Source organism: Eurosta solidaginis, chromosome 2 (genome assembly GCF_040869045.1).
Source record: "Eurosta solidaginis isolate ZX-2024a chromosome 2, ASM4086904v1, whole genome shotgun sequence".
Taxonomy (NCBI): domain Eukaryota; kingdom Metazoa; phylum Arthropoda; class Insecta; order Diptera; family Tephritidae; genus Eurosta; species Eurosta solidaginis.
In genome coordinates, this window is record NC_090320.1 from 47,576,345 (window position 1) to 47,603,433 (window position 27,089).

At 40.3% G+C, this 27,089-nt stretch overlaps 1 protein-coding gene across 1 annotated transcript; it reads right to left on the minus strand.

Annotated features, from left to right (window-relative positions):
• Positions 1–8,418: 8,418 nt before the first annotated feature.
• LOC137242101 (uncharacterized) lies at positions 8,419–14,674 on the minus strand. The gene is made up of 3 exons (XM_067769471.1): positions 14,442–14,674; positions 14,173–14,341; positions 8,419–10,420 (listed from the first exon to the last, which is right to left on the minus strand). Exons 1-3 carry the CDS (start codon positions 14,535–14,537, stop codon positions 9,675–9,677), a joined length of 1,011 nt encoding a protein of 336 aa, XP_067625572.1. The 5' UTR covers positions 14,538–14,674; the 3' UTR covers positions 8,419–9,674.
• Positions 14,675–27,089: the final 12,415 nt, after the last annotated feature.

Here is a 27,089-nt window from a genome sequence, read left to right on the forward strand (position 1 = left end):
AATAGTTTTACAATTACTTGAAAAATTTGGAAATAAATTTAAATTGTATTGTACATATATATGGGGTAAAAGAACCAAAAAAAAGTACTTTCTGATTGCTGAAATTTAAGCCCGTCATCATAGAGCTAGGGAGCAAAGGTACGTGGGACACTTCCAATAATAGAATAGAAGCGCTCCGTCAGGATCACACTCTCATGTGGTACATCGATGGCTCAAAGACGCCAGAAGGCATCGGAGGGGGATCTTCGGCCCCAAAACCAAAATCTATAACCATTCGTAGCAATCGGAAAATATTTGAGCATTTTCCGAACCGAGATAAATTTGCAGCGCCCAACGCAATGTCTTCAGTTGAGATTAAATCATAACCGTCCTTGAGTGCGTGAAGAGTTTAAATCGATGGATACAACTCAAAGCGTTATAAAGCCATGATTAAGTGTTAAGCAGTGTTAAAATTTTTACAAACTCACAGGTCTCTGCAGGCCAAAAAACCGCAAGCACAAACTGGGTATATGGTCTGATAGCCTCTGTCGACTGCAGAACACATCCTGCTTGAATACGATGCAGTCGCGACAAGAAGACTAAGGATCCTTGGATCGCTTAAATTAGGAAATAGTCTCAGCACCATTCTGGATTTCCCCAGGGATTTCTGTTTGGAGGATGCTGTGAAGAAAATTAAGGCACAATAGACCAATAGGTTGCAGTGCAATACCTCACAAGCTAAACATAGTTTAAGCGAAATTCTTCAAATAATATAGGTTTACCAAAATAACTGTCTGTACACTGTAAAAAATAAATTAACGGTTTTAGAACAAAGACTGCGTGTGCTTCAATCTACTCACGTTCTTAATTCTCATACCGTATTTTTGTCTTTTTTTTTTTTGGATAATGCACAACGATATTATTTGTAATAAAAAATCTGCAAAAAATGAAGATCAAAAGATTTATTTAACCAACACTGTTAACTACTTAAGAGTAGAGTAAAAAAATTTGATATATATTATAAATTGTACTTATGTACATATATATATATGTATGTAATATAATTACAAGCTTTATTTAATAAAGAAAAAAATTCATAAACAACAAATGTACACTGTTAAAAAGCTATAAACAAATAATAACTTCATTTCATATTTTATTTTTTTTTTTACATATTAAACGAAATTAAATGGCACAAAAAAGAAAATATGTTAGTTAAAATGTTTTATTTTTTGTTGTCATAAAGAGCCATTTTAAACAAATTAAAATGTTTTTAAATAAATATTTTGTAAAGATAAAGTACTTAATAAAGATACATTTGAATAAAAAAAATAAAAGAAGCGTACTTATTTGCTCATAGTGTGAATGTCATGTCCGTAACAGAAAATTATATCAGAATCCCCGCGTCGCTTAAGATCGCTCCTAGAAAATTCTTACCTATTGTGGCGAATATTAGCAACACTATGCTGTTAGTAAATAATCACAACAACAAAAATAGCAAGCAGCCACACTTATGTACATGTACACATTAAAGCAAGCAGCCACACTTACATATGTACAAGGCAACGAAGAATATTCCACACACGTAACCAGCAGCTTGAAGCAAAGAGATTATCTCACATGCACTAAGAGCAGAAGTTGTTACTTACACATACACACGCATATAGCTAAATAACCAAGTATGAGATACAAATCTTCCAGATTGCCTGTTCATGAAAAGTCTAGACCTTTGGAGAAATATGCGAACGATACAACAGAGAGTATAAAAGTAGCGCAAGCTGAGGAATAACTAGTCAGTTTGATTTAAACACTATGTTAGTGAACTATAATTTTATTGTGAAGCACTACTCCCAAAATAGTTTAAATAAAGACCATTTTGCAATACTGAATATTGGAGTTATTTATTCGACAGTTCGGCGATTCGAACGTTAGCAGAAGGTTTAAAATGAGCGGAATTTCCCAAAATTCGTTACACTATGCTTTGCCCGAAACACTGAAAACAACTTTCTTTTTTGCATTGTCGGGTGGGTAAAATAATATAAGGCAATTAGGATAAAGCAGCCTGTCTCGCTACTTTGGCGGTCTCTATAAGACTGTGAATCAACCACATATCGACGGTTACGTGCAATATCACCCTATGTTGTTGTAGCAGGTCTCGCCCCATCCAATAGGTTAGAGCAATCAGAAATTGTCATCAATATCTTATAACGAAAGTCCAAGGAAAATTGCTTTTTCAACAGGGTTGGAGAGAATCGAGAAGCGTTGGTCCCACATTGCAATGGAAAGGATGGTTAGTATCATGTGGTGACACATTACATTCCGATTGGATAAGTAGGGGTTTAACCTTTTACAGGATTCCGATCAAATTTATTTCACATTTTTAGACTGAGTGGAAGTGTGGCCCTTTCAATTAAGGCAGTAACGTGCTTTGATTGACTGTGTCAAAAGGTTTTGAGAAGTCTAGCGCTACTAGTACTGTTCTATACTGGGGTTTTTGATCAAGTCCGCAATTTATTTGTGTGTTGATGGCGTTTGTGAATCATTGGCAAGTCACAGCTTGCGGTGACATAAGGGAGAAAAACGGCTTTAAGTGTCTTGGCTACTGGCGATAGGAGAGATATCGGGTGAGAGGAGTATCCTACGTTAGCTGATCTCCCAGGTTTTGGTAGCGGTATCACGCTCGTCATTTTCCATCTTTCAAAGATGACGAAAGTGAACAGAGACAGGATGACGACGAGCGCCAGATTAATCCCTCATAGCTAAGGCTTTTAAGCATCGGCATGGAAATCCTCTCTGGGCCTACTGCTTGAGATGGTTTAGCAAGTTTGATGGCTTCTTGAACCTTTTTGGCGGTGATGGTAATAGGGGTCGCGCTGTGTTTATGCTTGTAGGCCCATCTGTTGGCTTGCCATCTAGATTTGTCGACCAAGTAATACATTACATATTGCCGGCAGAAGGCGCTAGGGCATTCTTCGCATTCGATATCACGAAATTGGGGGCCCGGAAGGTTTTTGGGGGCCGGCAACGCAAAGCAGTATTACCAGTACTCTAACTAGGATTTCATAGATGCATACTTATTTTGTTGCTACAAAAATTTGTTTTAAAATTGAAAATCACTTAACTAAAATCATAAGCATCAAATAAAATACTATGGGGCATAGTCATAGTCGAAATAAAATGGAAGTATTATTTCCTAACATCTGCAAAGCATTAGGAATATTTTGCACACTTCCAGTCAGTGTGGCTGAAGAACGCTCCCCTTTTAGTCTATTGTCTCGCGTGAAAAATTTTTTACGTTCTACTATGAGCCAAAATCGCTTGACAAGCCTTGGAAGGCAAGCCTTGCTCGCAGCATTAGTTTTGAATCGGTAATTTCCATATTCGCAGACCAAAAGGCACGGAAGGTTTTCCTTGGTTGATTCAAGCTCTTAAAATGTAAATATTTAGAAAAAGTTAATGTAAGCAAATCAAACACGGAAATCTAACATTCCATTTATGTAAGTGCTCCAGTAAATCTTATTTTATATGAAATAAAACTGACAATGTGAATTGAAAAATTTATGTATGTTGTTATTTTTTTACTGGATAGAGTTTATTTTTTAGGGGGGCCCGTAAACGCGAACTGTCCCAGGGGCCCGGCTCCGCTCTATGCGGCCCTAGTTGTAGACGGAGCAAATCTGCAGAGCAGATATTGCTGTAAGTATAGTCTCGTGGTTCGTAGCTATGCGGATTTTGTGCCGCTTCATAAAGTCGACTTCTTCACAGTTAAGTCATTACAGTTTAACGGCAGTATTCTGAAATTCAACGGTAAAGACGGTGTCACTCTGCTAAGCCTATGTCGCGTTTGTGGCCCTGGAACAGGTTGCCCCTGGGCGAGTGTCGCACCCCGACACCGGTGGTGTTTGGTGTTTGATGTTGAGGCGGAAACTACGTGACGCCGTTGGCGAGAATAGCAAGGAACCACAAGAGCTTTAAAGAAATAGCGGTTCGCAGAATGATGTGATCTAGCCCTGAACACCGCATTCGATGCAACCATCTTTTGCACATGACATACTGACATGATTGTGACCGACCGAAAACCACTTCTCTGGGGCGGAGTTAGGCTCAACTCCTTCCCGAAGCAAGAGAGTATGAAGTAGTCCCGCTGAAAGGATCTGCTCCGAGGATAGCAAATTAAATGGGGTTAGACTGAAATTACAGCCGTTGGTAGGGGAAGATCCCGCGTCGCTCCGATATACAGATCCGGCTACCGTGGGATGCAGTTTCTATTCGCGATCTGGTGCTGTGAGAATACCATGGCTGCATTCAGTCTTTGTGAGGTGCTCCAAAATTGGACAGCCCAAAGGTGCTGTCTAAAAATGATAAGCGCTTATAGGTCATAGATTATGCACTCAACCAAAAACCTCAACGCGCCACAGTGCTCATGGTGCTCGACCTGCCAAAAGCTTTTGACATGATCAACCATGGCACACTCCAATGAGGCATTTTCTCATTCAATCTAAAAAAGGTGGGCTACAAATTATGTAAGAGACAGAAAAGCGTCTGTGGAATTTTGGAATGAATTATACAAATAACAAGTAAGGAAGGTTAAGTTCGGGTGTAACCGAACATTACATACTCAGTTGAGAGCTATGGTGACAACATAAGGGGGAAAAACCATGTAGGAAAATGAACCGAGGGAAACCCTGGAATGTGTTTGTATGACATGTGTATCAAATGAAAGGCATTAAAGAGTATTTTATGAGGGAGTGGGCCATAGTTCTATAGGTGGACGCCATTTAGGGATATAGCCATATAGGTGGATCAGGGTTGACTCTAGAATGCGTTTCTACGATATTGGTATCAAATGAAAGGTGTTAATGAGTATTTTAAAAGGGAGTAATCCTTAGTTCCATAGGTGGACGCTGTTTCGAGATATCGCCATAAAGGTGGACCAGGGGTGACTCTAGAATGTCTTTGTACGATATGGGTATCAAATTAAAGGTATTAATGAGGGTTTTAAAAGGGAGTGGTAGTTGTTATATAGGTGGTCGCCTTTTCGAGATATCGCCATAAAGGTGGACCAGGGGTGACCCTAGAATTTGTTTGTACAATATGGGCATCAAACGAATGGTGTTAATGAGTATTTTAAAAGGGAGTGGGCCTTAGTTCTATAGGTGGATGCCGTTTCGAAATATCGCCATAAAGGTGGACCAGGGGTGACTCTAGAATGTGTTTGTACGATATGGGTATCAAATTAAAGGTATTAATGAGGGTTTTAAAAGGGAGTGGTAGTTGTTATATAGGTGGTCGCCTTTTCGAGATATCGCTATAAAGGTGGACCAGGGGTGACTCTAGAATGCGTTTGTACGATATGGGTATCAAATGAAAGGTGTTAATGAGTATTCTAAAAGGGAGTAATCCTTAGTTCCATAGGTGGACGCCGTTTCGAGATATCGCCATAAAGGTGGACCAGGGGTTACCCTAGAATTTGTTTGTACAATATGGGTATCAAAAGAAAGGTGTTAATGAGTATTTTAAAAGGGAGTAATCCTTAGTTCCATAGGTGGACGCTGTTTCGAGATATCGCCATAAAGGTGGACCAGGGGTGACTCTAGAATGTCTTTGTACGATATGGGTATCAAATTAAAGGTATTAATGAGGGTTTTAAAAGGGAGTGGTGGTTGTTGTATAGATGGTCGCATTTTCGAGATATCGCCATAAAGGTGGACCAGGGGTGACCCTAGAATTTGTTTGTGCAATATGGGTATCAAAAGAAAGGTGTTAATGAGTATTTTAAAAGGGAGTAATCCTTAGTTCCATAGGTGGACGCCGTTTCGAGATATCGCCATAAAGGTATAGCAGGGGTGACCCTAGAATTTGTTTGTACAATATGGGCATCAAAAGAAAGGTGTTAATGAGTTTTTTAAAAGGGAGTAATCCTTAGTTCCATAGGTGGACGCCGTTTCGAGATATCGCCATAAAGGTGGGCCAGGGGTGACTCTAGAATTCGTTTGTGCAATATGGGTATCAAACGAGAGGAGCTAATGAGTATTTTAAAAGGGAGTGGGCCTTAGTTCTATAGGTGGACGCCTTTTCGAGGTATCGCAATAAAGGTGGACCAGGGGTGACCCTAGAATTTGTTTGTGCAATATGGGTATCAAAAGAAAGGTGTTAATGAGTATTTTAAAAGGGAGTAATCCTTAGTTCCATAGGTGGACGCCGTTTCGAGATATCGCCATAAAGGTATAGCAGGGGTGACCCTAGAATTTGTTTGTACAATATGGGCATCAAAAGAAAGGTGATAATGAGTTTTTTAAAAGGGAGTAATCCTTATTCCATAGGTGGACGCCGTTTCGAGATATCGCCATAAAGGTGGACCAGGGGTGACTCTAGAATGTCTTTGTACGATATGGGTATCAAATTAAAGGTATTAATGAGGGCTTTAAAAGGGAGTGGTGGTTGTTTTTTATTTGGTCGCATTTTCGAGATATCGCCATAAAGGTGGACCAGGGGTGACCCTAGAATTTGTTTGTGCAATATGGGTATCAAAAGAAAGGTGTTAATGAGTATTTTAAAAGGGAGTAATCCTTAGTTCCATAGGTGGACGCCGTTTCGAGATATCGCCATAAAGGTATAGCAGGGGTGACCCTAGAATTTGTTTGTACAATATGGGCATCAAAAGAAAGGTGTTAATGAGTTTTTTAAAAGGGAGTAATCCTTAGTTCCATAGGTGGACGCCGTTTCGAGATATCGCCATAAAGGTGGGCCAGGGGTGACTCTAGAATTCGTTTGTGCAATATGGGTATCAAATGAAAGGTGTTAATGAGTATTTTTAAAAGGGAGTTGGCCTTCGTTCTATAGGTGTTCGCCTTTTCGAGATATCGACATAAAGGTGGACCAGGGGTGACTTTAGAATATGTTTGTACGACATGGGTATCAAAAGAAAGGTGTTAATGAGAGTTTTAAAAGGGAGTGGTGGTAGTTGTATATGTGAAGGCGTTTTCCAGATATCGACCAAAATGTGGACCAGGGTGACCCAGAACGTCATCTGTTGGATACCGCTAATTTATTTATATATGTAATACCTGCCAAGATTTTAAGGGTTTTTTATTTCGCCCTGCAGAACTTTTTCATTTTCTTCTACTTAATATGGTAGGTGTCACAACCATTTTATAAAGTTTTTTCTAAAGTTATATTTTGCGTCAATAAAACAATCCAATTACCATGTTTCATCCCTTTTTCGTATTTGGTATAGAATTATGGAATTTTTTTCATTTTTCGTAATTTTCGATATCGAAAAAGTGGGCGTAGTCATAGTCGGATTTCGTTCATTTTTCATACCAAGATAAAGTGAGTTCAAGTAAGCACGTGAACTAAGTTTATTAAAGATATGTCGATTTTTGCTCAAGTTATCGTGTTAACGGCCATGCGGAAGAACAGACGGACGACTGTGTATAAAAACTGGGCGTGGCATCAACCGATTTCGCCCATTTTCACAGAAAACAGTTAACGTCATAAAATCTATGCCCCTACCAAATTTCAAAAGGATTGGTTAATTTTTTGTTCGACTTATGGCGTTAAAAGTATCCTAGACAAATTAAATGAAAAAGGGCGGAGTCACGCCCATTTTGAAATTTTCTTTTATTTTCGTATTTTGTTGCACCATATCATTACTGGAGTTGAATGTTGACATAATTTACTTATATACTGTAAAGATATTACATTTTTTGTTAAAATTTTACTTTAAAATTTTTTTTTTTTTTAAAGTGGGCGTGGTACTTCTCCGATTTTGCAAATTTTTATTAAGCGTACATATAGTAATAGGAGTAATGTTCCTGCCAAATTTCATCATGATATCTTCAACGACTGCCAAATTACAGCTTGCAAACATTTTAAATTACCTTCTTTTAAAAGTGGGCGGTGCCACGCCCACTGTTCAAAATTTTACTAATTTTCTATTTTGCGTCATAAGTTCAACCCATCTACCAAGTTTCGTCGCTTTATCTGTCTTTTGTAATGAATTATCGCACTTTTTCGGTTTTTCGAAATTTTCGATATCGAAAAAGTGGCGTGGTTATAGTCCGATATCGTTCATTTTAAATAGCGATCTGAGATGAGTGCTCAGGAACCTACATACCAAATTTCATCAAGATACCTCAAAATTTACTCAAGTTATCGTGTTAACGGACGGACGGACGGACATGGCTCAATCAAATTTTTTTTCGATCCTGATTATTTTGATATATGGAAGTCTGCTCACTGAGTATAAAAAGGATTAAACGGGGGATGAGACCGGGTGATGTCCTATACGCATTCCTGTTAATTCTCTACATCTCGAATGTGCTTTACTCGCCAAGAATTAAGAAAATATAGTAGGAACAGATGAGCCCTGTTTTAAAATGAACTACCTTTGCAGTCGTCCAGGCAGAGACCAACAAATAATAACCACATAATGACGCCAATTAATACTCGAATTATTTATTTCCAAAATTTTTTATAACACAAAAGTTCTTATGTCTAATTAAATTATGTACATACATAAAATAATGTATGAATATACTGGTTACGAGTAACCGATTACAAATTTGTTATTTTTTAAAAAGTTAATATAACCACTGACATGCACAAGCAAGCTGCAACAAAAAATTATTAATAAAAGCTTAACTCTAACTAAGTTGGTAGCAAGCCCAGTAGTAGATAAGTAATTATTGACTTGAATAAAATACATGGATATTTCGAATTTCATTCTTATTATTTATTAAACATTAATAGTAGTTTTGTCCTGAAACAAATACTTTGGTTAAACAATACATAGCATTCAACGCTAAAATGATACGAAAGACAACAACGATACAAGTTAAAGTGTAATTTGTTAATTTTTTGTTGTTTTAGCGACAAGGATACTACCCGAAAGTTTTGGAGAGTGTTATCGATGTTGATGGTCCTTTGCCGGATATAGATCCGGTACGTTCCGGTAACAAGTACCATTAAAGTACTAGCCCGAGCATCTAGGGAACTTTTTAATATAACTAAATTGAGCCATACCGCTTCCCCCACTGACTAGTTCCATGAGAAACGTGGGGTCGCCAGAGCGTCGCCTTCTAAATATGTATACAAGCATATTTGTAACACTTTTCGCCTGGCGTAGCTAGGGCTGAAAATATGTTTGCGGAAGCTATGACTTACGCTTATCAACCTTTTGAACAGCTTCAGTATTCCGGTGCAGTTTTGTCACAAATTATACTTTGCTTTGAAATTTTCTTTCTTTTTATTCAATTATACTCTTCTTTGAAATAATGTATTTGTTCTGCCTTAATTATGTGAGGCAAAACTTGAATTTAAGATTTAATTTTCTAAATCTAAACACGTAGACGGAGAAGCTTAAATATGTACGTATTTGGTCGTTTTTCTGATTAATTTCAAAATTTTAACATTTAGCCTCAGTATAATTAAGGAAGGATACAAGATAGTTGAAAGTGAGTTAGAAGACAATTACCGTAATTAAATCTAAATCTTTATATGTTTTTATATTAGTAAACATTTGCGCTCCTATAATAACTTATAATAATTGTGTTTTGCGTAGCAGCAAATTAGTTATAATAAGTCCTTTAAAATTTCAAATGACACATACAATTCATAAAAAGAGGTACAAATTTATGCATCCTTTGATGATGATTTGTCTATATGGCCTCATAGTGTTCAACAGTTTCTTTTTATCCACATAAATCTGCATGCAAATTATTTGAATATTTACTCTGTCCACTATATTTTATACTTAGTTCATATTTGGCTATACGTTCATTTTTTTCCATTTCCATTATTCTCAACTTTTCATTACTTTCAATTTCCCTTTTTTTCAATTCAAGTTCTTGCCTTTTCAATTCCTGTTCTGCATGAAATTTCTCTTTAATGAATGAAAATTCTTGTGCGAATTTGTACTCTTCAAATTTAAGACGTAAACGTTGCATTTCATTGCGCGCATCTTGACTTTGGCTCAAAGCGTTAAGCGAGTTTCTTAGTGATTCCTTTTTAAGCCTTTTCACTTCTGTGATATCATCTAGTAATTCACGTTTCTCATCAACTTGTGTTGGTTCTCCATTTTGTTGCATACTCTCGTGTCGTATAATATCTGGTTGTGTTATAGATTGATGCGTTGAGGTTTGCGTAGATTCATCATCGGCTACTGGAACACTTGATCCACCAAGTAATTGATCTGTGTTATTTGTAATTGCAACATTATCTTCACGACAATAATTTGCGGTTTCATTGTACTCCTCAAATATTTTGACGTCTACGTCGACATCAACATCTTCAGCATAATCGGCATTATCGTCCATATCTTCATAGGAACAATCGCCAAATGAATCGTTTGAATCCATAATTTCAATAATCTCAGCTCTCTTCGAACCAAAAATTTTATATAAACGATAATAATTTGGGCACATTTTCAACAACTTTTCTGTAAGCGGGGGAAAAAATTGATAAACGTTTTATAGAAAATTATATGCTGATTCTCTTATTTTAAAAATCTTTAGAAGTTTTCAAAAATTGTTTTTTAAACAAAAAATTAGTTAACTTATATGGAAGTGGCTATCCGTCCGGGAATTCCGTCCTGATGATCCAGGAACTGTTAATTTTGTAGTCGAATCTATTACTTTACATATTCTACGCATTTCGAATGATTGAAGATCTCAGTACAGTTGGGGTCTGAAAATTTCGAACAATCAAGAGCGACACGATATTTCTTGAGAAGTGTATTTTCTTTGAATGCTGGACATCGGTCCACAGTAGAAATCTGTGCTTAGTATTTTTGACACATTACGAAGAAATGAAAAACTCAGCATATTTCTTAACGGTGGAGGTCCCACGCCCTTGGAAATAGTTACTATGAATTCAATTCTTATTACTGCAAGAATTTTGTTCTTGACCAATGAAATGAGGTATGTACATGTAGGTCATATTAACCGAGGCCCGAGCAATTTTTGAAATCGAGCGGTACCTGCTGGGCCACGCGCCACATGCGTCGAACTTTTAAGGATTTTTGGACTACTTCAGTATAATCACAGCTTAACTTCAAGGTTGCTTGCGGTATCGTTTCATGACTGTTTGGGAATCATTTAGCGAACATATGCAAATTATTTCGGCGCTATTTTGCGAAAATTTCTTTATAGCGCTTGTTTTCGGGACTATTTCTTGATGTCATTTCGGGATAATACCAGTACGGATTTCGTATAATTCCGGAACTATATACGCAATTTTTTGGGATGATGTTTACAGAATCATTTCAGTACTAATTTGAGATAATTTTTTGATTGTTCGTTTATAGTATCGAGGTATGTACATACATGTAGGTCATATTAACCGAGGCCCGAGCAATTTTTTAAATCGAACGGTACCTGCTGGGCCACGCGCCACATGCGTCGACCTTTTAAGGATTTCTGGACTACTTCAGTATAATCACAGCTTAACTTCAAGGTTGCTTGCGGTATCGTTTCATGACTGTTTGGGAATCATTTAGCGAACATATGCAAATGATTTCGGCGCTATTTTGCGAAAATTTCTTTATAGCGCTTGTTTTCGGGACTATTTCTTGATGTCATTTCGGGATAATACCATTACGGATTTCGTATAATTCCGGAACTATATACGCAATTTTTTGGGATGATGTTTACAGAATCATTTCAGTACTAATTTGAGATAATTTTTTGATTGTTCGTTTATAGTATCGCTGGTCCAGGAGAAGTGTTTCATGAGAAGAAAAGGCGTTTGTGGGCACAGAGCGGATTTTCATGGACTTATACATTTTGCACCAAACTAATGATATTTTTCTTACTTTTTTTTCAAGACAGAAACAACATTGCCAGCTTAATCAAGTATATGTTTATTATGCAAAATCAGCCCCGATATACCCCATGCCCATATGTCGCTTGTAACGTGTCCCCAAATGACAGCAATCACCTTGTCTAAGGAAATGTGGAACCAACGCTCCTAACACCCTAATCTCACTGGTCCAAACCTGTTGAAACTACAAGATTTATCGCAATCCCGTTAGAGGATATAGATGACAATTTGAGTTGTTGTTGTTGTTGTTAAGATACTCTTCGAAGGTCGCCGGGATTGTTATGTAGTTGTTGTATCGGTAAAGACACCCCCCTAGTTTTGGGGTATGTTATCGATGTTTATGGCCCTTTGCCGGACATATATCCGGTACGCTCCGGGAATAAGCACCAAAACCTTGTAGGAATTGTGACTGGAACCAAAAAAAATGGAGTGGACTCAAAGCAGAATACGAAATAAGGTGGTGAACCGAAACATGAGTTGAGACTGAACTAACACCGAAAAAGTAATTGAGGCCAAACTAAACCCGAAATTGGAACCGAATTTAGACGAATACGGAAAGGAACCGGAGGTGGAGTTGTTGTTGTATTAACAATACCGACACTCCCCGAAGGTTTTGGTATGTTATGTTGTTGTTGTTGTTGTAGCGATAAGGTTACTCCCCGAAGGCTTTGGGGAGTGTTATCGATGTGATGGTCCTTTGACGGATACAGATTCGGTACGCTCCGGTAACACAGGACCATTATGGTACTAGCCCGACCATCTCGGGAACGATTTATTTGGCCACATTAAACCTTCGGGCCATCCCTCCCTCCCTACCCCCAAGTTATATGAGGAGTTGGGGTCGCCAGAGCCTCGCCTGTTAGTGAAGGGAGGTTGACAATTGGTTTGGGGAAGCTATATATTGCGCTACACAAACCCTTGAAGGGTAGTGTTATCGATGCTGATGATCTTTTGTCGGATATTATCAAGTACGTTCCGGTAAGAAGCACCATTATGGTACAAGTCTGGCCATCTTGACTGCATTGAACTTTCTTGACCATGCCGCGCCCATTGCATAGATTTATGAGGAACATTTTGATAGACTGAGCCTTCTTTGCTAAAGAAACAGGATGTTCTCGGGTAAGTGAGTTAGACAATTGGGTTGGAGAAGCTAAAAATCACGCTAGCAACCCCATGAAAGGGTTGCTCTACACATCCTCTTGAGTCATTTGGGTATTTTAGTAACCTCATATGACATGCACACCTTCTGCAGGTATATTCTAAATGTCCTAGCCAGATTTGTGAGTGGTCGCACCATTGGATGGGGCAAAGCACTGCTTCAACACCAATTACAAGAGGTGGCAGAAAACGATGTTTAACGGCTGCACCCCATTTATTATTACATTTACACGTTTAGGTAAAAGTGTACAAAAGATATTTGCAAAAAAGTTTAAAACTTTCATGTGGTTGTTGTAATTTTGATGATATGATTTTGTTGTACACCCCAAAAACTTATGCAGAGAGGTGTTCTGCGAGCATATAACTTTGATCCGCAAGCCGGTGTTAGGTCCACCCCAAGCCTACTCAACCGAAGCCGCCAATGCAGACTACGGTGGGAAGAAACAAAGTTGCATCAAATTGTTGTACCGTTTTACAAGCCGGTGCACCACCTAATTTATATCAAAATTTTTCAAAATTGGTACCACAAGTCACGGAAGGTCAAATCCATAAAAGAATGCGAAAGCGAAAATAAAACTTGAGTTATATCGAAATACTAGCGGAATAGTGTTTTACAATTGAAATACATTTTTCGTGCTCTTAAATCGGAGGTCAAAGTGCGTGTCTTGGTACCCCCATTGATAATTTTTGATACAAATTAGGTAGTGCACAGTCTTGTAAAAAGTTACCCAAACTCCTAATAGATCAGGGAATTCTAGAAGATAACATAAAAATCCTACATCTTTAAATATTCACTATAATACTACCACTTTCCAACACAAAATAGTTTGGGTAATATTAGGTCTAGCAACACACATCATTCAAATAGTTGACCCAAGTGCTCCACTTGATGGGAAATGCTATAAATAGTACCCAAAACAGCAGAAGGCATCAAGTCCAGGTATTTGAAAACATGTTTATTCTATACGGCAGCATGACAATCGTAATACGCGTCCAAAATATTGTGGGGGTGTCAAAAGAAGCGTTTTGGGTACAGAATAGTGAATCCGAAACGGAAATTTTAAGTTTTGCTGCATCAGGACGAAATCTGTTCCTTAGAATTACTGATACTGAGGTGAAAACGCGCACTTTCTCACATCTCCTAGCGTTTTTTGACCGGTTTTACCAGTCGACCCCTATTGTAGACTAAAAATAGCTTCGTTTATGACTTACCTTCTACTTGTGCATTATTCATTTGCCTAACTTCGTCGGTTTCTAGCCATTGCACTGCTTTGCTGTAAATGACCCGCAAATAACGCACCTTCCATTTGATCAAGTCCCATGTAGCATCGATAGGATAAACTTTGAGCATGTTCTCATAATAAGCTCGGGCGGTCGGTTTCTGCAAAATATAAAATCACCCTTTGCAATTAATCATGCAAATATATAGACATGTATGTACATGCATGCGTAAACGCGATTGCATTTGCAACTCTTTTTACCTCAACATTGGTAAATTCTGTCATGTAATCTATTATTTGGCTTATTTCTGCTGGCGTCCATCGTTTCAATTTTCTTTGACCTAACTTTCGTTTCATTTTGCACACGAAAAATGTATTACAACTTGATAAATAATAACAAAAAACCCGCGTATAGCAACAAACACTTGCAAGAATTATTATAAGCACTGCTGAGTTCTAGACGTGAATGGCATTTGCCTCCAGGAACCATTTTGCAACTTATTTGTTGTTTGCATTTAAATTTTCTATCGACGGTAACTCTGTACTTGCACATAGTTTTGCACAGCGCATTGCGTTCTAGCGCTGATTTTATGCAGTTTGCAATAGGTGCCACGTAAAGGCCAGTTTATATTTCACTTTGGCATTTCGCTGTATGAACATTTGATTTTATGCAAATAACAAATATGGCGCATAATTATTATTATTATTATTATTATTCATTTATTATTACGGCGTTTTAAGCCTAAAACTTAGATTATTACAAATTTTAAATACATTTAATAATAATAGGATTTCTAGCGTTTGGGGTGTCGGAATGCATGAGATTCCGATCAGCACTGGAAATGGTGGTCCCAACGGGCGAGTCTTGGAGTCATATCATTGGGAGGTTGGAAGGACGTGTTCTCAATCCTGCCCTACTCCAAGACGTATGACAGTTTTTTTATTTATGCTGTCGGAATGCATTTGATTCCGGTCAACCCAAAAGCTAGCAGCTCAGCAGAATAAGCCACTCTTATCGGACGGTTGGAAAGGACGTGTTTCCAATCCTCCCTGTACCAGCTTTTATCTAAACATAATTAATTATAATATATCATTGTTGTAGGAATATACGTGATTCACATGAACACTCCAACTGATTGTCTGGGACGATATTTTCAGAAATTCTTTCCTAATTTGATTACGAGGAATATATGTTTTTGACCTGATGCATAAGGTTCCTCTGTGTCTATTTGGATTGCAGTGTACGCTCAAGCATCAGTAACATGAAATACAGATACAAAATATTTTAGCTTATTGGAAGGGTTTTGCAATATTCTAATAAACTTTTTTGGAAGGTGTTTAAGTTTTCACAATTTTTAACATGATTGGGTAGTTCATTAAAACATTTCAGGCCTTTGTAAAATATATTTTGCTTGTCCATTTCTGTTTTGAGAAGAGGTAATCTAAAATTATTATTTTCCCTGATTATGTAAGAATGGGTTTCATTCACATAAACAAGTTTTTCACTTATACCTATATGACACTACTTTGTTTTCGTGTATTTTTTCTTGTATTTTATCTTCAATTTTTTGTCGCAGCCCCTCCTAATACAGCTTCAGTACTGGTGTAAATGTGTAAACTATATTTCAAAAAACTAACGAAAATACAACCTAGTTCATTTAAAACAAACCAGCCAGTTTGTATTTCGATAGGTTTTTTTGTCATTCGGACGTTTTTTCTAATTTTTTTCTGACACATAAAAATTTTGTTTTTAGTTTGAAAATTTGGTGCATAAAAGCACAATTAAAATCAACTTTCTTGTGAAAAAAGTGAACCATTAGATACCGAAATAATTCTCGCATGTTATTTGCATTGTTTTTATTGTTAGAAGTGTTCATGTAAAAATAAAATGTAAAACATAAACAAAAATATGTCAAACTCACTCACAACAAAAACATGTCACAAATTTACATGATAGGAATTGTTTTTGTGTTTTGAAGTTCCGATAAAGTTTCGTCAGTTTTTTTTTAGCTTGGAATCCAAGCAAAAATAAAGTAGTGTCATATATGCTTTAGGTAGGCTGGTAATTTACCATGCTTGATATAAAATACAAATTTCATACTATGGTAAAACAGTTGATATTCACGCTCAGCCAGTTTAGTGCATCAAGCATACTCTTTATGGAAGTGTCGTACCTCACTTTCAATATAAATCTCATAGCTTTGTTTTGCATAATTTGTAACCTGTCTACTTGTGTTTCATTGGCAATAAAGAATATTGTAGGGCAATATAAGAAGTGCGGTTCTATGATGGATCTATAAACTTTCAACTTATATTTCTTACTAATAAGTTTACACGATCTCTTCCAAAATCCAATTTTTTTGCCCATTTTGGCAACAATATAATCAATATGATCTGTAAACCTCAGTTTATTGTCAATCAGGATCCCTAAGTACTTAAATATTTTGACATCCTCAATGCTCGTATTCATTATTTTTAGATCAAAATTAAGTGATTCTCTATTGGTCGTCCTGGATAAAACCATGAACTTAGTTTTGTTAACGTTAAGCTTGAGTTTATTAGTGCAAAGCCATCTATACAATGAGTCCAAATCTTCTTGTATTTTGCTCCTTGTTATTGAAATGTCCGTTTCATTTACTTCAAGTAGCGCATCATCTGCAAACAACCTGACTTTACTATATTTCAGTGCTGATGATATGTCGTTTATGTAAATGTTGAACAGGATAATCATAGTCAAAATAAAAAAGGTTTTAAAGTTAGTTTCAGCTTTTTTGACAGATAGCTCATATAAAATTATGTCAAAAAGCTGCAACTAAATTTAAAATCTATTTTATTTTGACTATGATTATGCGCCTGTGTCTTTATTAAACGTTCTCAATACACAGGCAACGTAGGACACCATTTGTAGCCCAAATGCGAAGAAATACGACCAAATGAGTCATTTTGTTATTGCGATTTGTATGGGGAAATGTGTCGCATTCGGAAAGTTGAGATGCTTTAAAAAAATATTACGCTTATCTGTCAAATTCGGTTCTCTTAACAAATCATTTTAGGCAAGTTCACCTAAAGCTGGAGTCATTGGTGCCGTATGTCGTATCGCTGTATCCGTATCCCTAACGTAATCAGCTGTTTATCGTTACGACGGTAAACCAAAACCCAATTGGTTGGCTACGATACGGTTACGACTTTAGCGGCACCAATAATCGATTGCATTGATTCTCATAAGGTTGGTCGAATCAGCTGTTAAAAGGTTACCGATACGGTTACCGATAAAGCACCAATGTCTCCAACTTAAGCAGACTCGACCGTACCAAAACGATACATTGATCTCATCTGTAAGAGGCAAAAGATGGACACAAGTTTTCGTGGTGCAATGCGCGTTCAGATGCAAATGACCTTGTAGCATTGCAAGTTTTCAGTGCAAACCATTTGCTTATAACTAAGTTATACAAAATTTGCAACAGTTTGATTTATTATTATTTCTTCATGCTTAGTAGCTTGCATGATCCGACGCCTCGTGTGCAGCGTTTTATTCAAATATGTCTGTTCGACTTCAAAGCGTACAGATTTCATATGCAGCACGTAGTACGCGTTTATGAAATTACGCAGCATTTGCATCTTTCCAAATGTATAACTTGGGTACTTACAGTACACTTTTCTTATTAATATATTGAAAAATGTCAGCATTATCAAATCGAAACTGTGAGAATATCTTTATATGTCAACATTTTATTATTGACAATCTAAAATTATTTACGTTTTTCGCCAGGTTTGCTTTCTTGCACCTCGAGTGGTTTTGAATTTTACCTTAAGACCAATTTACATGCGACTTTTGCATTGCTTTGGCAATGTGGCAGCTTTGACATAATGCAAGATGAAAGTTTACTTGCTACAATTTTATTTAATCAGCAGTAAAGGAGTCTAGATAATAATGAATGCAAGAGTATTCTTGTTTTCAATTTTCATGTCCTCACTCAGGTAGCAACCTGCCAATTGTGTGCAGGCTTAGCCAAACTCCATAGCGCATGAATGGTTGAGGTGCTTGCATCTAAAGGGCGAATTAATGGTGACTTATAACCATAACGCCATAACCAGATAAATCAGCTGATCGAACCTACCTTATGGAAAGGAATGTAATCGATTAAAGCTGGAGACATTGGTGCTTTAGCGGTAACCGTATCGGTAACCTTTTAACAGCTGATTCGACCAAACTTAATGCAATCGATTATTGGTGCCGCTAAGGTCGTAACCGTATCGTAGACAACCAATAGGGTTTTGGTTTACCGTCGTAACGATAAACAGCTGATTACGTTAGGGATACGGATACAGCGATACGACATACGGCACCAACGACTCCAGCTTAATGGTGCCATATCATAACGCTAACGCCATAGCCAATCAATTGGTTTTTGGTTTCTCGCCATATCCATAACCTAAAAATATTTGAGTTGGTGAATTTAATAACTTTTTTTAGATTTTCTTCATTGTTTTGGATACGTTATGACTAAGATACTTATTTTTTGTGGAATATGTTTGTAATTTTTTGCGTTTTCATCATTTTTATGAAATTTTCACGATTTTTAGGTTAAGGCACCATTAATCGATCACATTGAGATGGTTATGGATATGGGTATGGTTACGACTATGGCGTTAGGGTTAAGGAAGTTTAATTTGGCTTTAACCACACTTAATACTAGACCGCGCTCCTTGTCGTGTAGACTTCAGAACAGGAAGTCACTTCGGCAATGATTAAGACGTGTATAGCGAAGAAAGTTGGCAGCCAGGTTGCCCGTTATGATGTGAATGAGACAGAGATTTGTGGTTGATCCAATCGACCGCGAAAAAGAAAGAGGAGGGCATTAATGGCATCAGAAGAAAAGACGAAAGGGCTAATAAGTTAAAGGGAGGTAACGATCAGCTTACTCGGTGATACTAAAATGAGCTAATGGTCTCACCGAGGAAGATGAACGAAGTTGCGAAGCAGTACACGCCTGGCGCTTTTAGATTGCAGCAACCCCGTTGGGAAGGTGTCTATCGCTAAGTGCAGTTCCGTAGAAGAAGAACTGATTAGTATATTGATGTGTAACGCACCAAGTAAACCGCTACCAGTAATCGAAACATCTGCATCTAACCCACACTTAATATTAGACCGCGCTCCTTGTGGGTAGACTTCAGAACAGGAAGTCACTATCGGCAATGATTCGTGTATAGCGAAGAAAGTGGGCAGCCAGGGTGCCCGTAATGATGTGTAGGAGACAGAGAGTTGTGGTTGATCCAATCGACCGCGAAAGAGAAAGAGGAGGGCAATAATGGCATCAGAAGAAAAGGCGAAAAGGTTAATAAGTTAAAGGGAGGTGACGATCAGCTTACTCGGTGATACTAAAATAAGCTAATGGTTTCACCGGAAATATGAACGAAGTGACTGTGGCGCTTTTAGATTGCAGCAACCCTATTGGGCAAGTGTCTATCACTAAGTGCGGTTCCGTAGAAAGAAAACTGATAAGTATCATGGTCTAAATGATGCGTGACGCACCAATTAAACCGCTACCAGTATTCGAACAACGGGATGATGCAATGGGTTTAAACTGATGAACTGCACCAATAACACCACACCATGTGTGGTGAAACCGATGAACACGCTTAACATGTTGCAGTGTCAAAACCCGAAATACCAGCACGAGCTTGGAAGGTACTTTATGTATATCGACCCACGGAGGGGGCAGCAATACATCTTCCAATTTAATAAGGACTCTGAGAAGTGTTGCACCCATAGTTGTTGTTGTTGTAGCAGTACGTAACCCACAGCTATGAGGCATACCCTAGGGTGCAAAGAGAAGTACTTAGAACAATAACCCCGATTTGGGGAGAGACAGTTTTACAGTGTTTCCAACACAGCAAAGTGGCGTCGAGCGAGCACCTCCTGGCTCTTGAGGAGGGTTCATCTGATGTGGCGCTGATAAAAGAGCCATGGCTCTCATCTGATGGCCAGCTTTTTGAATTCAGCGCTTGCGGACTCATCGGGTTACGCAAAGCCGGAAAGCAGCTCTCCAACACTCCACGGGTACCATCGGCACTCGACATCGTCCATGATAATGGACTATACATCAGAACGGAGTATTTATCGTCGAGAGAGGAATTTAAATGACGTGATGACAGCAAGTTCTTCATCTCCTTGTCCACCACAATACCCACTTATTTGAAAGGTTATCCAATCTAGTAAAAGTTTAACTTAGGGCGCATTTATCAAGCACAATGATATTAATATTGTTACGAGTATTAGCAACACTAAGGGGTACTGTAATTTCTAAGCGATGCTGAGCAGTGACTTGTATGCACATCAATAAATCAATAATTATGTCTACACAGATGTACGTACACGCAGCGGAGAAGAGACGCACAAACACATGCAGATATCTTATCTGAGATGCTCCCAAAAGTATGCAATTATAATTGTGTTCGCACATACACGCGCGTATGGGAAGCTATAAACATAGTAATTTTATATCTGATGGCCAACTTTTTATTTGGGAACCAGCATCAACATTAGCAACAACATCAGCACTGAAATCCAGCGAAGAATCAATCTTGCCAATAAATGCTACTTTGGACTAGGTAGGCAATTGAAAAGTAAAGTCCTCTCTCGGCGAACGAAAATCATACTCTACAAGTCACTTATCGTACCCGTCCTGCTATATGGGGCAGAAGCATGGACCATGACAACAGCAGATGAAGCGGCTTTGGGAGTGTTCGAGAGAAAAGTTCTTCGAAAGATTTATGGACCTCTACGCGTTGGCGATGGCGAGTACCGAAGAAGATTTAATGATGAGCTGTACGAGCTATACGCAGACATCAACATAGTCCAGCGAATTAAAACGCAGCGGCTGCGCTGGCTAGGCCATGTTATGCGAATGAAAGATGATGCTCCGGCCAGGAAAGTGTTTCTATCGGAACCCGCCTATGGAAGCAGAGGTAGAGGGCGGCCCCCACTCCGTTGGAAGGACCAGGTGGAAAACGATTTAAACTCCCTTGGTGTGACCAATTGGCGCCGGTTGGCGGAGCGAAGGAGCGACTGGCGCGCCTTGTTGGACGGCCATAACCGTTTAGACGGTTAAGCGCCAATTAAGTAAGTAAGTAAGTATAAAAGGCCGCAACAATAGAGGCGCGACAATCAGTTTCATTTAAGCAAGCTATTGGTTATAAAGTATCAGTGTTATTGTGAAGTACTTTAATAAAGGCCATTTTGCATTATTAAATATTGGAGTTATTTATTCAACAGTTTAGCGATACGAACGTTAGTAGAAGGTTGCGAATAAGAGGATTTGAAGTAAATTCGTTACAATTGCTGTCAGAAGAGGAATTGTTGAATAAATTCCGAAGATTGGGAATACAACTTGGACATGGCAAAGTTGAGCGAATTGACGACCCAACAACTGAAGGAGTTGGAAGTCCGTGGATTGGCTACTTTTGGCAATAAATCCCAGCGACAAATACGACTAGGTGTAGCTATGGTATTTGAAGGAATCAATTCTGAGGAGTATGTTTTTCATTTTGATAGCGACAAAACAACAACAAAAATGGAAGAAAAAACGAAACACCGCAGACAGTGACGAGCACAATATCTGCATAAACATCGACAATGGCATCTCAGCAGGAGTCACAGGAGGCACGCATTTCAGAAATGGCGTCGCAAATTTCATCTCAATTGGAAGAACAGAAGACATATATGTCATCTCAACTGGAAGCGCAAGAGGCACGTATATCAGGTATCATCGCAGCTCTTTGCGAAACTGGAAGAGCAGGATGCAAAAATTTTACAACTCGAGGACAAAATTGATGCCGAGATAGAAGCGTTGAAAGGTCTTATGCAACAGTTACAACTAAATCGCCCAGCTGTTCCAGCGAGCAATCCGAAGGTAAAAACTCCATCTTTTGACGGCTCTGTTCCTTTCGAGGTATTCAATTTGAGAAGACGGCAGCAGTGAACAACTGGAATGCTGAAGATAAAGTTGCTGCACTGTTCGTGGCATTGAAAGGGCCTGCTGAAATCTTACAGACAATTCCAGAGTATGAACGGAACAACTATGAAACATTGATGAGCGCTCTAGAGAGACGTTACGGAAGCGAGCATAGGAAACAGATATATCAAATGCAGTTGCAAAATCGCTACCAAAAAGCGAATGAGACTTTGCAGGAGTTTGTTGTGATGTCGAAAGACTGGCCCATCTAGCAAATGCGGACGCACCCGTGGAATACACCGAGGGTAAAAATCCATAGCTTCATAAATGGCATACGAGATGTGGAAGCGAAACGAGCTACATGTGCGAATCCAAAACTAACATTTGCTAAAACGGTATCGCATGCACTGACTCAGGAAACAGCCTCACTTTTGAGTAAGCCAGCGTACAAAGCTCATCGCGTGGAAGTGGAAAGACCAGACTGGGTAGACAATTTTGGAAGCACTGAAGGGGTTAGAACAGAAAAATGCCGGAGTTATGAAGTGTTTCAATTGCGGTAACCCAAGTCACATTGCACGTCATTGCAGCACCGGTCCTGGTAGTTCCAACTTGGGTGGCCGTAAACGCAAAGCGGGACGAGATGAGCAACAGCGCGCTTCCCAAGGCAGTCGGTTCTATGTACCGGAGCGACTCGGGATTTTTCCCGACCAAGGACTGTCATTTCAGTGTGACCCCATCTAATTTGTTTCGTCCCTCCCACAAATTGTCATCCTCCCAGCAGCTCCTTGCAGCAGGACTGCTCCATATTCTCTTACTCCGGGAAGGCATCGAATCCAATCCGGGTCCGTCTCCTGACCCCGGTCCTGAGAAATGGTTTTGCTGCATCTGCCGGAAAAGAATCTTTTTAGGACGGTCATACTCTGTTCAGTGTGTCTCGTGCAAGGGATGGTTGCATCGGACAGGTTGTTCTGGGCTTGATCCCAAAACCCGACGTCCACGTAACTTTTATAAATATTTTGTGGCTCCTTGCTGTTCACGCCCAAGGGCGTCCCGTAGTCTACGTCTAAGCGCCCCCCCGCTACCTTCCAGCAGCCCCGCTGCTCAGCAAGCCACAACAAGTACCCGCTGCTGATCGCGCCCCACGGCGCCAACAACTCAAACAGCTGCTACCACTCATAACTACAATCTTCGTTGTAGAGTCGGAAGCAATGCTGAGCAGCAGCCCCTGCCCCCGTCTTCTCCCCCCCTCTTTTCCGGCAGCAATCGTGTAGGTCAGGGAAACAGACTCTTAGTCCCTACCTCCGTTTGCACCGTTTGCCAGCACAGAATATATATGTTTGCGACATCCGCCCAATGCAGCTCCTGCCTTGGGTGGTGCCACTTCCCTAGATGTTCTGGTCTCCGCGACGGCAACCCCCGACGGGTTTCATCGCGCAATGTTGCCACGCCGCAAACCCAAATCATCCGGGTACCCCAATGCTTGCCCAAGGACGCCCAGTCCCAGGGCCACAACAGCAATTGCGTCCTGGCCTTCCCCAACCCAGGCGTAGTCGCCCGTCACTTACCCCCAGAGTGGCGACGTCTCCCCTCATGCACTTCAGAGTTCTGCAGTTAAACTGTAATCGATTAACTGGGAAGATTACGGAGATAGTCGATTTCATGAAGCGGCACAACATCCGCATTGCTGCGATTCAAGAGACTAAACTCATAGCAAGATCTGCATTGCAGACCTGCTCTGGGTATAACGTCCACAGGAAATACCGCGAAAGCGGAAATGGAGGCGGTCTCGCGTTTATCATACACCACTCTGTGCAATATTGTATATTTGATCCTGGCATCGACCGCAGGGACAATGTCTTAGAACGTCAAGGCCTATCTGTCCGGTCAGGCGATGCAAACCTAGAAATCATCAACATCTACATCCCTCCTGCCACCTGTTGCCCCAGTGGATACCGCCCTAATATCAGGGACTTACTCACTGGCAACAATCGCATTATCTTAGGCGATTTCAATGCCCATCATGATCTATGGCATTCAAACTTGCGGGCGGACAGTAGGGGCGAGATGTTGGCGGATCAAATAGAAGAAACGACGTTCTGCACAATAAACGGAGACGCCCCCACACGTATGGTAGGAAGCTGTCACAGCTCGCCAGATATCTCAATCGTGAGCGCAGAACTCGTAAACTGCGTCAACTGGCAGCCGATGGTAACATTGGCATCCGACCACCTGCCCATACTTATTTCGCTTGAGCGTAACGCCGACTTCATCGTCACTGAAAAACGCACTTTCATAAACTTCAAAAAAGGAAAGTGGGAAGAATATAAATCCTTTAGACAGCCGCCTAGCTGCCCTCCCTATCCCGACTGATGCCCGCCAAGGGGAGCGTGCCTTCCGTAAGGTCATTAAACCCGCCTCGGCACATTTCATTCCCGCCGGGAGAATTCCCGAAATCCGGCCCCACTTCCCGGCGGAGGCCGCAAACTTAGCGAGAGAACGTGACCTTATAAGACAGCTTGACCCAGGCGACCCCCAAATAAGGGATATAAACCAACGCATCAGATTGCTTGTAGATGAACACAAGCGGACGAAATGGGAGGAGCACCTAAGAGGTTGTAACCTCTCTACCGGTGTGGGTAAACTTTGGTCCACCGTAAAGTCCCTATCGAATCCGACTAAGCACAAAGACAAAGTTTCCATCGCATTTGGCGACAAAGTGCTGTCGGACGCGAAAAAATGCGCGAGCGCTTTTTGCCGACAATATATAATGCATCCCACGGTCGACAAAGATAGACGGAGAGCCAATAGACGCGCACATAAACACAAATTCAGCGCGTCACCAATCACCATCACCGCTAAAGAGGTTGAGGACGCCATTGGTCGTGCTAAACCATCCAAAGCAGTGGGCCCAGACGGCATAGCCATGCCGATGCTTAAAAACCTAGGGAAAGAGGGGTTCAAAAATTTAGCACATGTCTTCAATCTGTCTCTTTCCACCTTTGTCATACCTCAGAAATGGAAAATGGCCAAGGTGGTCCCGCTACTAAAGCCTGGGAAACCAGCTAACATAGGTGAGTCGTATCGTCCGATATCTCTCCTATCGCCAGTGGCAAAGACGCTTGAAGCCATTCTGCTCCCTTATTTCCAAGCAAATTTGCAGCTAGCCCCTCATCAGCATGGCTTCAGAATACTCCATAGCACTACCACCGCGCTGAATGCCATTAGCACCCAGATAAATTGCGGTTTAAATCAATACCACCATAGAACAGTACTCGTAGCGCTAGACCTATCAAAAGCTTTTGATACGGTCAACCATGGCTCGTTACTGCAGGACCTGGAAGGGTCTACCCTTCCCCCATGTCTTAAAAGGTGGACCGCAAATTATCTGGGTGGTCGGCAGGCATCGGTGCAATTTAGAAACGAAACATCAAAACCAAGGAGAATTAAACAGGGGGTGCCACGGGGTGGTGTCCTATCCCCACTTTTGTTTAATTTCTACATATCTAAGCTACCTTCACCACCGGAAGGAGTCACAATCGTTTCCTACGCCGATGACTGCACAATAATGGCCACAGGCCCAGGCCCAAAGATCGATGCGCTATGCAATAAAATAAACGGCTACCTCCCTGATCTCTCCAGTTTTTCCGCCTCGCGAAACCTGGCATTATCACCGACTAAATCTTCCGCGACCTTATTTACAACATGGACGCCCCAAATGTCGACCATTTTGAACATCCACGTCGATGGCACTACGCTACCGACTGTCCGACACCCCAAAATCTTGGGTGTCACGTTTGATCAGGATCTACATTTTGGTGAGCACGCAGCCGCAATTGTTCCGAGAATTCAGAGCCGTAACAAAATCCTCAAATCCCTCGCTGGCAGTACTTGGGGAAAAGATAAAGAAACGCTCATGAATACATACAAAGCAATTAGCCAGCCGATTACGTGCTACGCGTCACCCATATGGTCGCCAAGCCTAAAAATCACCCACTGGAAGAAACTACAGGCCTGCCAAAATACTGCTCTCAGAATCGCCACGGGCTGTCTTCTTATGTCCCCAGAACACCATCTGCATAATGAGGCGAGAATACTCCCCATCAGGGAGAGAAATGAGATGCTGACCAAACAGTTCCTGTTGAATACCCAGAAACCTGGGCATCCCAACAGACATCTGATTGATGAACCTAGGGGCTTAAGGAGTAATCTCCGTAAGCATTTTGAGGAAATACGGCACCTGAGAACCCAGCCGTATGAAGTGAAAAAACACAAGCAGGTCCTTGGTGAACTCCATAAACAGGCGTCGGACCTTTATGCCGGGAATTGCCCGGTGAATCCAGTACTTAACGAAAATTATCCAAAACTTGCGGAAGAGGAACGCATACTCCCCAGGGAAACGCGTGTCACTCTTGCTCAACTTCGTTCTGGATGTAACAGGTTAAACTCTTACCTATCCAGAATCAACCCTGACATACAAAATGTATGCCCCGCTTGCAATGTGTCCCCACATGACACCAACCATCTCTTCAATTGTAATGTGGAACCAACGCCTCTAACACCCCTTTCCTTATGGTCCACCCCTGTTGAAACGGCAAGTTTCCTTGGACTCCCGTTAGAGGATATTGATGACAATTTGTGATCGGTCGCGGCTATTAGGTGAGGCGAGCATTGCTACAACAACAACAACAACAACATGAGCAACAGCGTGCAAGATGTAAAAATCGAGAGCTAGCTCCAGCTGTTGAATGTCCTGTGATATCTGTCTCGCAAATTGGAAGAAAATCGAGTAGTCTTAACGTCAGAGGACGATACGGGCGCGTTCTCATTCCTTGATTTGGTCAACAGGAGAGTAAAGCCATTACCTGGAGCAAGATTGCGTACGATTACTGGCGAGTGTAACCAAGTCCAGGGAGAAGTGGTATGTGAGGTCTTAATTGGGGAGGTCATGGTTCTA

Coding starts and splice junctions, on each gene's coding strand:
- LOC137242101 (XM_067769471.1), bottom strand. CDS start 14,537: ATGAAACGAAAGTTAGGTCAAAGAAAATTGAAACGATGGACGCCAGCA. Junction 14,342..14,441: donor CAGAATTTACCAATGTTGAG/GTAAAAAGAGTT, acceptor TATATTTTGCAG/AAACCGACCGCCCGAGCTTA. Junction 10,421..14,172: donor GAATAATGCACAAGTAGAAG/GTAAGTCATAAA, acceptor CCCCGCTTACAG/AAAAGTTGTTGAAAATGTGC.